The 14,681-nt window shown below is 43.0% G+C and overlaps 1 protein-coding gene across 5 annotated transcripts in view; it reads right to left on the bottom strand.

Moving 5' to 3' along the window:
- CFAP54 (cilia and flagella associated protein 54) overlaps positions 1-14,681 on the bottom strand; it is a 703,284-nt gene that overhangs the window by 531,016 nt on the left and 157,587 nt on the right. For all 5 annotated transcript variants that reach the window (XM_073556932.1, XM_073556934.1, XM_073556933.1 and 2 more), the window contains exons 19-23: positions 12,248-12,325; positions 12,050-12,165; positions 11,606-11,782; positions 10,311-10,403; positions 4,898-5,083 (exon numbers count right to left, since the gene is read on the bottom strand). In XM_073556932.1, the coding sequence (XP_073413033.1) occupies positions 4,898-5,083; positions 10,311-10,403; positions 11,606-11,782; positions 12,050-12,165; positions 12,248-12,325 (650 nt within the window). The remainder of the gene's footprint in view (positions 1-4,897; positions 5,084-10,310; positions 10,404-11,605; positions 11,783-12,049; positions 12,166-12,247; positions 12,326-14,681) is intronic.

Here is a 14,681-nt window from a genome sequence, read left to right as displayed (position 1 = left end):
GGGAGGCCTCTCCTATCAACCCTAGGCGGAGAAGTTTCCCGGCTTCTTGGAGCAGGAACGGAGGAGGTGAGAGGAGCTCCTCTCTCTGGCTAATTCACGGGCACGTTCCTGAAACCGCAGGTCGATGCGTGTCGCCAGTGAGATCAGATCCTCTAAAGAGGTGGGAGTATCCCGACCTGCCAGTACGTCTTTGATCCGACTGGACAGGCCACGCCAAAAGATCCCTACGAGAGCCTCGTTGTTCCAACCGAGTTCGGAGGCCAAGGTACGAAAACGGATGGCATACTGTCCTACCGGTAGCGTACCCTGATGGAGGTTAAAGAGGGACTCGGTGATAGAGGCCAGCCGACCCGGCTCGTCGAACACCTTGCGGAAGGTGTCCAAAAAGGTGGAAAGCCGAGAGACGAGTGGGTCATTGCGCTCCCAGAGGGGGTTCACCCATGCTAATGCCACCCCCTCTAAGTGTGAAACAATAAAGGCAATTTGGGCGCGCTCAGTGGGATAGTGCTGCGGCAAAAGCTCAAAATGTAACCGGCATTGGTTCAGAAATCCTCGACAAAACTTAGGGTCCCCGCTATATCGGGGTGGCTTGCCGAGGCGCGGCATCGGGTGCGGGGCCGAGGACTGGGCAGAAACGGATTGTATGGCCGACAAACGAGACTCCATGGATTTCAAAAAGACCATAATCCTGGTCTGACTCTCCCGTAGGAACACCAGTTCCTTTTGGATGGAGGTGGTGGCACCAGCGGGGTCCATGGCCTGATTATACTGTGACGACTCCTGGAGTGGACCCTCTGGGTCGTGACACCAACCCTCCCAGGGCGAGCTGACCTAGTGAAGACCACCCCCTATACAGGGAGTGTCAGGGGCAAGCCCCAGGGGGTGAGGCACCACGACTGCTGGCACCAGGCGGCCGGCTCACAGGAGACACGAGTGGGTGAGAGTGTCTGCAGGAACGTGTAAAGTGTGGACACGGGAACACGTGGTATACAGAGACTTCGTTCGTCCGGGTGTGAGTGAAGCAGGAAACGTGCAAGGAGCACGTCAGAGCACTGAGTCAGGCAGCAGGTGTGCCAGGAGGTGTAACAGAGTAAGAGACTGAGTACAGGATCAGAGCGTGTGCCCGGAGGCACAACTGAGTATAAGACAGAGCACGGAATCAGAGTGTGTGCCAGGAGGCACGACTGAGTATAAGACAGAGTACAGGGTAAGAGCGTGTGCCAGGAGGCACAACCGAGTATGAGACAGAGTACAGTGTCAGAGCATGTGCCAGGAGGCACAACCGAGTATGAGACAGAACACAGGGTCAGAGCGTGTGCCAGGAGGCACAACCAAGTACAAAGCAGAGTGCAGATTCAGAGCGTGTGCCAAGAGGCACAACAGAGTGCAAGGCAGAGGACCTGAGTACAGCGCACAGCCAGGCAGGGACACGGCAGACCAAGCCAGGAAGCACAACAATAATCAGGCACCTCCCCTAGGGGGAGGTCGTCTGATATAGCACATGACTACTACTGGTTCCGGGTCAGGACCTAGCCAGAAAGCACATGACCACTACAGGTTCCGGGTCAGGTCCTCCATTACCATAGAGAGGACCGAGCCCTATACAGCACTGACAGGAGCGCGCAAGCGCAAACGTGACATGTAGGAGGAGGCCCGGGAACGAGAGCTGCGCGTGCGCACCCTACGGGACCCCCGGAGTGACCGCAGCTCCGGAAGAGATGACGTCGGGACTGAGGTCCCGCCCCCAGGTGAGCACGGCGTGACAACTATATTGTGCTTTGTTTTTGTTACTATTGCAGGAAGTGCTCTGTTAGTTTTGCTTCACTTGCATTATTCTATATTGTGCTGTGTTAGTTTTGTTTCACTTCTTAATATACTTATTTACATCAGCTTTGGTCTCAGTCTCGTGTTATCTCACTCAATCAGATTCCGTAGTACCCTTATAATTGTTACACTTATAGAGGCAAAAAAACACCTAAACCGCATGGTTCAACAGAGTCTTTAGACGCACAGTGGCAGGAGTTATCATGACATTACATCTACTTTGCTTGGACAGCAGAATTTCTGAAAAATATCACAGGTCTGCAAGGCTAAAATTGTTTAAAAAGTAAGAGGTGATTTTTATATACTTTCAATTGCAGAACTCAGTAAAAATATCAAAAAAAATTCCATTGCATACATTTTTTGCACAAACACTGACTCCATAGACTTATTCCTGCACTATACTTTGACCTCTTTGCATGATATTTAGGGGATGATTTTGGTGTCATTAGATTTGTTAGAAATGCTTTTTTTATGGTACAGAAGCAGAGAAAAATAATTCCTTCCATACCTTTCTCAAAATGGTGCTCTAGTGTATTGCAGTGATATTCCTGGGCTGATGTAAAAATGTAACAGAGTACAATGTGAGCGAGTGGAGACTCTTTATTGATTTATCCTAAAAAAGTCTGAAAGCTGTGCTACTGCACAATGGCAGAAATTATGCTTCAGTGCCTATAGAGTATTCTGTGCACATGAAGGAAAGCTATGAAAATTTAAATTTCATTCTCATGAAACTTCACTATGAGGATCAAGGATGGTCAATATGTCATGATCTGTAAGTCCTCTATTTGCTTGTTGGGCAGCAGGGAGGATACGCAAAGTATCCATGCTTTTTGTGTGAATGGGACAGCCGGGATAACAGTCATCACTGGAGCCAATGAGAACATCTTTGTAACCTGGACTCAAGAGCATAGTTGCAGAAAGTATAGTTGATCCCACTAAAGTTCTCCTGACACCACTCCACATTAAGCTTGGACTGATGAAGCAGTTTGCAAAAGCTCTACCGAAAGAAGGAAAAACTTTTAAGTACCTGTGTACAGAGTTTCAGGGACTGTCCAAAGTAAAACTGAAGGAATAGATCTGGATATTCGAAAACTCATGAAGGACAATGTGTTTGAAACAATACTGCCAGATGTTAAGAAAAAACCTTGGGATTCTTTTAAAAAAGTTGCAAAGAAATTTCTAGGTAACAACAAAGATCCAAGACTAACGTCCATTGTGGAGAACATGCTGAAATGTTTCAAAGACTTGGGCTGCCTGAATTTGAAGTTACATTTTTTACATTCCCATTTGGACTATTTTCCTGAAAACCTTGGTGCTGTTAACAAAAAGCAAGGTACCAAGATACCAAGGCAGATCGAACATGAAGATGATTGGTGACTACTGCTGGATGTGTCAAAGCGAAGATCTGCTGACCTTCTATATGAGATAAGGTATCAAGAGAAAAGGAAAATGAGCAATAATTTCCAATAAAATGGCAGAAAGAATGCCCAATAAATTTTTATATATAATATTGTGTACATTTTTAGCTATAATAAAGATTTTTCTTGTTCAACTCTCTTGTACACAATTTCACTTGCATTTTGTGTTAAAAACCATTAGGCCTCTTTCACATGTCCATATATTTCCGGTACCAGAAAAACCGGTACAGGAGATATCAGTGTCCGTGTGTGTAATACGTGCAGCACACGTGTGGCAACCATGTGCTGCCCATGTGCCTAATCAGTTCCACACAGACAGCTGCCGGGACCCGTTGAAGCGCAGTTGGCGTGAAACGGCCGTTGTCCACAGTTCACACATCTGTCCCGAGCCTACGCTTTTAATCTGAAAATAAATTCACTTCTTCAGAACGGTGAGTGCCATCCCTTTTGTTCTTTTTCATACAAAATCGGACATTTTCATAGCCCCATAGGTTACCATAGGTATGAGTGCTATCCAAGAAAACCATGGATTGCACTCGTATGAGATAATCGGTCGTCTAAACAAGCCCAAACAACCATTTTATGTGTAGAAAAAGGAGAAACAAAATGATGAAGCTGGGGCACCGTCTCCGAACAATTTACCAAAGTCACCAGCAGTCATACCCTCGAAAAATAAAGCAAATTTACAATCAGAAAAGAAAATAGGCAGCGCCCTGTCTTCTCTGTACAAACACTCTGGACCCCAATTCATCAGTTACATTTATCTTTAAGTCACTTTTCTTACTTTGTTTCATGCGGCACAAAAATGTAACAAAAAAGTCAACATTTCTGTCTTTAACCTTCCTTGAGATATTTTCAAGCCAAAATCCACACTTTTTCAAAACGATGCAAAATCTGTGCCACAATTACATGCATACACAAAATCTTTCCATGTGGAAACTAAAGTACATTTGCAACAAATTCTGCAACTCTTCAAACAGCTGCAAATGAAGAATCAGGCGAAAACATCTGAAAGCCCTAAACCCCGACTATTATGGCAATAAAAAAAAAAATTAAGAGAACACAAAGCAGAATTTACAAATTAATCAAATTAAAACAATATATTAAAATCAAGTTAAAAACATGTGAGAAACACCAAAACCTGGACAAAAAAGGCACAAAAGCAATGATGAAGCTACAGTATTCCCTATTTCTTCATGTAACATTATTTCCTAATAAAAACAAAGGACAGAGTGTTCGTACCTGACTTTTTATTATTCTGATATTAGCTAGAAAAAAACTGAAAAAGTTACATAATTTTCTTCAAGGATGCACAGAAGTGTATATTAGGAGATCTGCACACCTCCATATACACAGACATGTGTGAGATAAACAGGTCTCCACATCCAGGGGTTGAGTTATGGTGAGCGGCCATTTCTCCCAACTCTTCTGCTGCTCACAATCAACCTGTCATGGTCAATTAATCCCTTGTATTCCTAATGTACTAAAGCATTCCTCCAGGTTTATCTCCTATCCACTCCACTTGGATTCCGACAGACACCTTACTAATAATAAATAAATAAAAAAAAAAAATATATATATATATATATATATATATATATATATATATATATATATATATATATATATATATATAATGTTCCCGTGTCACATACCTGAGCTAAATAGGCCAAAGTCGCAGGTACTGACAAAGGGAGCGAGGCTAATATTGATTTAGTTGATTCTCCTATAACATCTCCAATGAGCCGCCCATCTTCAGCATATGCAGCAACTGCAAATATGTACTTCTCATTTCTCTTTAGACCTTTAGCTTCCAGTAAGACATTACCATTTGCTGGAACCTGTTGAAGAAATATGTGTGATCATTACCGCATTACTACAAACATGTTCAATAAAGATATTGGAGCACATTTACTAATAATTATTATGGACTATGGCACGGCATGGAAAAGAAATCCTGATTATATTAGTCACAGATTGTGACTTTTCATGTTCTCACTTTAAGCTGATAAATGGCATTTCTAAATAGCAAAAACTGTCGTTTTGAAAAACAATAAGCAGTTCAAGAGCATCAATTTCCCTTTTTTTGTGAATATAGGTGGGGTTTTACAATATCTTTTTGATGCCTATTGGTGTTATCTGCCTGGATGTAGCAGAAAAGCAGTAATGTGGGAATGCAAAATGGGCCAATATGAGAGAAATAGTTCACATTCCTTGATTTTATTTTATATATGTACACTTTTGGAGACTTTTTGTTTTAAATTTATTAATAAAGGTGCATCTAAAAGAGAGGATCGATATAATTCTGGTTCCCTTGAGCAAGAGGTCGGTTTGATCTAGAAAAATGGCAAACACTGTTTCTGATCAGCGGTAAAATCATCACCACCCATCAGACAGCCACGGTTCCCATGCTGTCAACTAACAGCGTGAGCCCACAGCTATGATCGGAAGTATAAAGTTTACCTTTGGTCATTTGTACACCTGCTTCCACTAATAACAGTGAGATCAGGAGCGGCTGATGGGAGTATTCATCAGCCGCTCCTGCGCTGTAAATAAGTTGTTTTTTTTTTTAAAAAAACATGGCGTGGGTTCCCCTGTATTTTCTATAACCAGCCAGTCAAAACTCACATCTGGGGTCTGCAACCATCAGCTGTCAGCATTAGCAAGGCTGCTTATCAACCATAGAGAGGTCCCAACACCATATTTGTATTTATTTAAATGAATCATTTAAAAAAAACAGAGTGTGGTCCTCCCATTTTTGACAATTAACCTTGCTAAAGCAGACAGCTGGGGGCTGGCATTCTCAGGCTGGTAAGGGGCCATGTATATTGAACCCCCCCAGTTTTAAAAATAGCAGCCCATAACTGCCCAGAAAAGGCACTTCTATCTATGCGCCAATTCTGGCACTTTGCCCAGCTATTCCCACTTGTCTTGTAGCGGTGGCAAGTGGGGTTCATATTTTGAGGTTGATGTCACCTTTGTATTATCCAGTGACATCAAGCCGACGGATTAGTAATGGAGAAGCGTCTATAAGAAACCTATCCATTATTAATCCTATAATTGTATGGTAAATAAAGATTCAGCCAGAATAAAGTCTCCTGTAATAATAAAAAAAAAACAACAACAACAATATCCCAGCGCTAGTCACTGATGCTGCATTCGCAGCAGCTCATTCATCAGTGGTTCTCAGCCAGGATGGTCGCATCTTGGCACCGCCCAGGTTGAAAACTGTTCATCCCCCAGACATGGATTACGGCGTGGGACAGAACGACAGAAAGGTGAGAAATGTTGTTGTTTTATTACAGGAAATAATAACATTGTTTTTAGTGGAATTAGGCATTTGGTGGGTATAACTGTGTTAGTCATTTTTAAATAAAAAAGTAAAAGTGTTTTATTTCAAATAAAAGACTTTATTCTTGCTTTGTCTTTATTATTATTATTTATTTATAAAGCACCATTGGTTCCATGGTGCTGTACATAAGAAGGGGTTACATACAAATTACAGATATCACTTACAGTAAACAAACTAACAACCACAGACTGATACAGAGGGGAGAGGACCCTGCCCTTTCGGGCTTACATGCTACAGGATGGTGGGGAAGGAGACAGTAGGTTGGGGGGTTGCAGCAGCTCCAGTGATGGTGAGGTGGTAGCGGGGATCATTGCAGGCTGTAAGCTTTCCTGAAGAGATGGGTTTTCAGGTTCTGTCTGAAGGATCAGAGTGTGGTTGATAGCCGGACGTGTTGGGGCAGGGAATTCCATAGGATGGGGGCTATTCGGGAGAAGTCTTGGAGGGGGTTGGGTGAGGAGCGAACAAGTGTGGAGGAGAGAAGGAGGTCTTGGGAGGACCGGAGATTACGTGAGGGAAGGTATCGGGGGATTAGTTCAGAGATGTATGGAGGAGAAAGGTTGTAGATGGCCTTATAGGTCAGTATTAGTAATTTGAATTGGATACGCTGAGGGAATGGGAGCCAGTGAAGAGATTTGCAGAGGAGAGAAGTGGAGGAGTAGCGAAGAGAGAGATGAATTAGTTGGGCGGCAGAGTTGAGAATGGACTGGAGAGGTGCAAGGGTGTTAGCAGGGAGGCCACAGAAAAGGATGTTGCAATAATCGAGGCGGGAGATGATGATGGCATGCACAAGCATTTTAGTATATTGAGGGTTGAAGAAGGGACGGATTCTGGAAATATTTTTGAGCTGGAGGTGACAGGAGGTGGAGAGAGCTTGGATGAGCGGTTTGAAGGACAGGGCAGAGTCGAGGGATAATACTCCGAGGCAGTGGACCTCTGGTACGGGGAAAAGCGTGATGTTGTCAATTGTTATAGAAAGGTCGGGTAAGGAAGATCTGTGAGATGGGGGAAAGATGATCAGTTCAGATTAGTCCACATTGAGTTTGAGGAAGCGAGAGGAGAAGGAGGATATGGCTGATAGACACTCTGGGATTCTGGAGAGCAGAGAGGTGATGTCTGGCCCAGAGAGGTAGATCTGAGTATCATCGGCATAAATGTGGTACTGGAATCCATGGGACTTTATGAATTGCCCCAGGCCAAGGGTGTAGATTGAGAAGAGTAGGGGTCCTAGAACAGAGCCTTGGGGGACTCCAACAGAGAGAGGGCGGGATGAGGAGGTAGTGTGGGAGTGGGAGACGCTGACTGTGCGGTTGGAAAAGTATGAGGAGATCCAGGATAGGGCGAGGTCTTTGATGTCAAAGAAGGAGAGGATCTGTAGTAGGAGGCAGTGGTCAACTGTGTCGAAAGCAAAGGACAGGTCTAGAAGGAGGAGTAAAGAGTATTGTCCGTTTTCTTTGGCTGTATGTAGGTCGTTGGTAATTTTGGTCAGGGTTGTCTCAGTGGAAAGATGGGGGCAGAAGCCAGATTGTAGAATGTCAAAGAGCAAGTTAGATGAGAGGTGGGAGGAAAGTTCAGCGTGGACATGCTGCTCCAGGAGTTTAGAAGCGAATGGGAGCAGCGATATTGGGCGATAGCTGGACGTGGCTGTTGGATCGAGGGTTGGCTTTTTGAGGATAGGCGTGATTGTTGCATGTTTTAAAGCAGAAGGGAAGGTACCAGAAGTTAGTGATAGGTTGAAGAGGTGGGTTAGGTATGGGATAAGAGTGGCGGTGATGTTGGGGAGGAGGTGGGATGGGATAGGGTCAAGTGCACAAGTGGTGAGGTGTGATTTGGAGAGAAGATGACCAAGCTCCCCTTCAATGATGTTAGATAAGGAGGTTATGGGGTTTGGGCATTGGTCTGGTATACAAAGGGGTTGTGGTGGTTGGGCAATAAAGACTTGCCGTATTTGGTCTATCTTGTTTTTGAAGTGTGCGGCAAAGTCCTCGGCAGAGATTAGGGAAGTTGGAGGGGGCAGTGGTGGGCGGAGGAGGGAGTTAAAAGTATTGTTCAATACTTGGGGCTAGGCGTTGTGGGATAAGGAAGATACAAGGGATGTAAAGAAGGCCTGTTTAGTAGAGGTGAGAGCTGATTTGAATGCAAGTGTTGCTTGTTTGAGTGCAGTGAAGTCGTCTTGCGAATGCGTTTTCTTCCAGCGCCGTTCTGCAATTCTGGATGCTTGCTGAAGCTTTTTAGTGGTGTTATTTACCATATAACTATAGGATTAGTAATGGATAGGTATTTAATAGTAATCCATGGGCTTGATGTCACTTGACAATACAAACGTGACATAAACCCCACAAACTTGAACCCCACTTGCCACCACTACAGGACAAATGGGAAGAGCCGGGCAAAGCACCAGAACTGACGCATCTAATAGATGTGCCTTTTCTTGGTGGCTGCAGGCTGCTATTTTTAGGCTGGGGAGGCCAATATCCATGGCCCCTTATCAGCCTGAGAATACCAGCACCCAGCTGTCTGCTTTAGCAAGTCTGGTTGTCAAAAATGGGGGGGACCCACGCCTTTTTTTATTTATTTAGATAATTAAAAAATGTGTGGCGACCCCTCTTTTCTTGATCACCAGCCTTGGTGAAACTGACAGCTGAGGGTTACACGCCGTTTTTTTTTTTGTTTTTTTTTACAGCGCAGGCACCGGCTGATGAATACTCCTATTAGCCGCTCCTGCTCTCACTGTTATTAGCGGCAGCAGGCGTCGAATGATGGGAGAAGTCCCATCAGCTGACCCCAGTGACTGGAGGTAAACTTTATACCTCCTATCTTTGCTGCACACCCACACCGTCTTTTGACAGCATGGGAACTGCGGCTCTCTGACTGGCGGTTAATGATTTTACCGCCGATCAGAAGCAGTGTTTGCTGCATTTCTAGGTCAAACTGAACTATTCCTCATATCCACCACATGTCCATTTCTCATGTGGGTGCGCTATGTTTTCTGTACAGATTTTCCCCATAGACTTACATTAGGTTCCGCAAGTAAAAAAAATGCACAAGCATTTTAACTGCGCTTATGACGCAGAAACGCATCAAAACCGCATGTAATCCACATCTAAGTATAGCAATAAAGTTTTGTCAAAGCCAAACACCGGATAGTATCAAAACAAAGCAGCTTTATTTAAAGCATGACACACCAACAAGAGACAAAAATCTCAAAGTCAAAAACACAAAGTAAAGCAGGTAAAAAACAAAACAAAAACGCAAGTAACCTAATTTAAATAATAGGTGCAAAAATTCTGTTATGTCAAAAACTCAACAAATCCACATCATGGGAACGTAGATTTACAGCTCCCGACACTGCCTCAATGGTGGGAAATAAGTAGCTGCAGGGAGAATAAAACTTCATTTACTCCCTGTAGCTGCTACTCCAGTAAGTCAGCTACACAGTATTCAAATGATATTTACCTGCATGAACCCTACATCTGCAAGTAAAAAGTGTTTCAGGACTTGACAGGTTCCATTTCATAAGGGGCACATTGAAAGTAGCTTGTTTTTACATCCTGAGACAACCCCTTTAAATAAAAAGGGCAGCCCCAGATTAGTGACAGGTGTGCTTTACGTTCCATGTAAATTATCTGAAACTAATTACAATACTGACAAATGAAGTGTACAGGCATTGTAGGTACATCGTGAAACCCTCCTACTGTAAAGATAAAATTAAAGTTTACCTGCTCTCCGGTTCCCAGAAGATAATGATCATTTAACCGTACTTTTAGGTTAGGGCCTGTTACAATCCGCCCAAATAAACTGTACCAGCTCACCTATAAAAAAAAAAAATCCAAACATGTTCAACATGGAAGATCGAATGAGAATCAGAAAGCAGAGTCATTTCCCCTATCCGCCTCTCTGTACACCACATTTCTGTTTTCTCCACTGATTCCTTCCTCTCCGTTGTCTCACATGCGGAGCAGCAGACTGTCCAGTGTGCTACAGTAGCAAATTTCCAAGCATTTATGGTATTTGTTTGTGCACCATATCATTCACCTACTAAATGATAATAATGGCCATCAGCTTCATCTCAGCTCATTGTGGTGTCAGGTTACACCACCTATTAAATTCAATAGAGAGGAGAGAGGGATTGATGAGCAGAGTGAGAAAACAAGCAAAGGCTGACAAGAAGGGTAAGCAGAGCTGCAGCTAGTGAGTCATTTAGCTTATCCCAGAGCTGGATTCACAGCCACACAGCTTGGTACTGCTGCAAGATGGTATTAATACTACTGCTTCTGAACATGTCCTGAAGACAGAAAGAAGAGCAGGTATATCCCTCTGTTTCTGTACACTGTGTATATCACAGCAGCTCATCTCCATTTACTAATGGATAACTGAAAATGAAAGAAAAATTTTAATGTAACTGAAAATGAAAGAAAGAGCATGCAGAATGAAAACTGGCGGAAAATGCAATATACACATCATATAATGGATAAAAATAGAGTTATTTGTCAAGAAACATAATTCTGAAAAGGTCCATTTTAAGGGCTTGTTCACAAGAGCATATACATCTGACGAGTGTTATTCAATGTTTTATTGCATAGCACTCGAAACAATTTTATTCTATGGGGCAGTGCTGATCATCTTTTTCTCAGAACGTTTTGGCATGAGAAAACAAATGGCAAAATGCTGCATTTAATCGGATGCCACTCACTCATTCAAAACTATGTGTGCATGGAAATCAGATGACCTCCGAGTGCAGTTCGATTTCCGCAGACTCAACGAATAGAAAAGATGGAGAAATTTATTTTGTTCTCCATCTTCTCCTCACCTGTGCTACCATTCTCTGATCCGAGGGAATCGGATCACACTAAGTTGACGCTCGGATCAAACTCACATCAGAGTTTGAGCAGAGTGTCACAACCATAATCGATCCGATTCTCTTTGAGAAGGGAATATACGCTCATATAAGCGAGCCCTGAATGTATCAGACCGGCCACAAGTGGCTATTGATGATGTGTGCAAAGTAGCTTACCTTGGTATCAGATGTGAATGGAGCTGGTGTAAACACCATAGAATGTTCTGTTCTGCAGAGTAATATAGGTGAGGGGGGTGCACTCATTTTACCACCTTTTGTCTCGGATTGTTTAATGCAGGATAAGTAGAATGCATTTTCTTCAGTTTCAGCTTGTTGAATCAATTTCTCGGAATCCTGCCAGTAGAATAACATGGAGATAAATAAGCAATAAATTGTGCTTCTGACTGTTCCTATCCAAAGGAAGAACAATAAATATGTCCTAGACTTGGCTAAGCTAGGAGAAAAACATAGAAAAGTCTTGCAGAATTTTCTTATGCCGTCGTTTAAGCCCAAGATCAATATTACTGCTACAGTCGCTAGCACAACAGACACTGGAATCATAATTCTAGCAGACCCAGCAAGTTTAATAAAATTGATCCGGATGACAATTCTCCACGTTACCTCCAGGAGCAGAGAAGGAGGACAGTCTAGGCCTTTATTCATCAGCACGGCTTTCTGCATTAGGAAGATGGATTTCGAGAGCTTATTCTTGTTGATTTTAGCAAGTATTTCCGATTCTGTAAGCCAAAATCACACAAAACCGTGGTTAGGAAGAGCAGTACTCATGTATGGTATTATCTTATCCCCAAAGCATTTCACCTGTGAGGAATCGCAGAGACTCTGCTCTTCCTTGACTCTTCCTGATACTTTTAGATGATCTCAGATGTTCACCATCGTCTGCAGTAACACATAAGGGACACATTGGAAAGAAGCATCGGAAGTGGAGTTTCATTATTGAACATTATTTCAAGAGATAGAATTTACATAAAAATTGAATAATAATAATAATAATGTAAATATTGTTTTTATGTAAAAAAAAAAAAATGTATGCTGCATAGTATATATTTTTTTTTCCTTAGTGAATGTGTCCTTATGACATAGTGAAGTGTACTGCACTATTCAACACAGCAAAAAATGGAAACCTAGATAACCCTTGGACAAATGGAGGTACAGAGGCCTGTAAATTCATTTAATGTTTCGCCAGACACAGGAGAGCAGCAGTGAGAGACTGCAAACTGGGAAAAAAATTTTGATCTTAAAGAAGCACTCCAACAAAAGTTATTATCCTCTTAATATATTGCAGTCATCATATATAGCACTATGTACTTACAATTGCTCATTTGCCTTTCTACCCTGATAATTCTTCTCATTTCCATTAGGCCTCTTTCACACTTCAGTTTTTTACAATCAGTCACAATCCGCCAGGTTTTGAAAAAAACGGATCCGCAATTTTCCGTTTTTTTCCCCATTGACTTCCATTAATGGCGGATTGTGACGGATTGCCGTCCGTTGCATCCGTTTTTTTTGCGGATTCGCCAAAAGTTGCTGTCCGTCACCATCCTCAAAGATTTCAAAACGGAGCTTGCAACGTTTTTTTCTCTGGCGGATCCTCCAGACACTCATTTAACCCGAAATTCTTTCTGGGTGCCGGACAAAAAAATTCTCATTCTCTCTCTCTCTCTCTCTCTCCTTTAAAATTCTTCATTTGTCGGATCCGTCAAAAAAACGGACGGGTGGCATCCGTTGTCATCAGTACTAAAACGGATCCGCCATCCGTCCTTTTGGCGGATTTTGACTGATGCAAAAAACTGAAGTGTGAAAGAGGCCTTACGTTTATGACATCATGTGATTAAAAACTGACTAGCTGAACCCTTCTAAGATCTATGTAGAAACAGGAGGTCAATTTACCCTGTATGAGTCATAAGTCACTGCAAAAGTCACTGGCGGGGGGAGGATCAGAGCAGCTGGGTCAGACAATGGAGAGGGGAAAGATTTCTGCAGGGACAAGGGCAAAATGAGCAACTGTAAGTACTCAGTGCAATATAGTATGATGGCAATATATTCACAGGGGAACAAGTTTGGTGAGAGGAGGACGTCTTAAAGCAATAGTACACTGAGGCATATTCATTAAATAAATTACGCTAGAAAAGACACTAATAAAAGGGATAGTCTTGCTGAAGGATGTTCCTGTGACGTTTATACCACTGCTTCCTTCAGTGGCAATATGGCAGTCTAAAATCACATTGATGCCTACAAGTAGATGTCAACACAGTCTAAGTGAATTTGAGCATGTGGACACATTTGGAGAAGTCACTCATCAGCATCTTCTCTCAGACTCGAGTAAACGGACAAAGAGCCGTGCGGAAAAAGAAGCGTCTGTAAGTATTTAGTTTCTTTGTTCCTAACATTATGCAATCCACCACGTGTGGGATGATATTGACTATCCACCTTAACATAGACATCATTGATATGGTCATCATCATAGGCTTGTATAATGGGACTTTGCGGGTAGTCGGCTCTTCTGTCCTACTGCTGCATTGGGTTATCATCATAAGATGGTAACTAGGTGTGAACCTCTGATGTCATCACCCCAAGCCTTTAAAGTCTGGTTCAAGTAAATGCACATTACCTTTGTATTCAACTAGTATGGTGTCCAAGTTGACTACCAAGCTTCTAGGACTCAGTTTCTTGCAGATGACCCCATTCCAGCTCTGTGACTGCTGGGCTTTGCTGCATTGTGTGCCTCCTGACCAACAGTCCTCTGCCTATGCAGCTCTGCTTTTCTTGGGTGCTAACCGCACATGCGGCTTTGTTACAACAAGGTGCTGGGTTACTAATTCATCTCTGCTGTTCCTGGGTGCTGCCATAGCTTTCTGTTACTTCCAGGCGCCTGTCTGCCAACTCAGTTCTGTTGTTTCTGTGTGCTGTCGGCACACTCAGCTCTGTATACACTGTGCCGTGCAACTCTAGGTGTCTTCTAGCTGATCCAGCTCTGATGTTCTCTATATTACCTGACCTATCCAACTCTGCTGCGTCAACACCTCCGGTCTGTGCTGCTCAACATGACATACAGCAAAGGTGCCTCCCCAGGTGAGCCATTACATTTTGTACACCCTGAACTGATTTTGCTAAAACTTTGAAAACTGACATCTGCATCATTATTAATGGAACTGAGTGATGGAACACCAGAGTTGCTTTTAAAGGGAACTTGTCACCTCGTTTTTCAGCTATAAGCTGCGGCCACTGCCTTTCG

This window comes from Dendrobates tinctorius, unplaced genomic scaffold, assembly GCF_039654945.1.
Source record: "Dendrobates tinctorius isolate UK_male_01 unplaced genomic scaffold, ASM3965494v1 ptg000241l, whole genome shotgun sequence".
Classification (NCBI taxonomy): Eukaryota; Metazoa; Chordata; class Amphibia; order Anura; family Dendrobatidae; genus Dendrobates; species Dendrobates tinctorius.
This window is presented reverse-complemented; position numbering and strand designations above follow the sequence as displayed.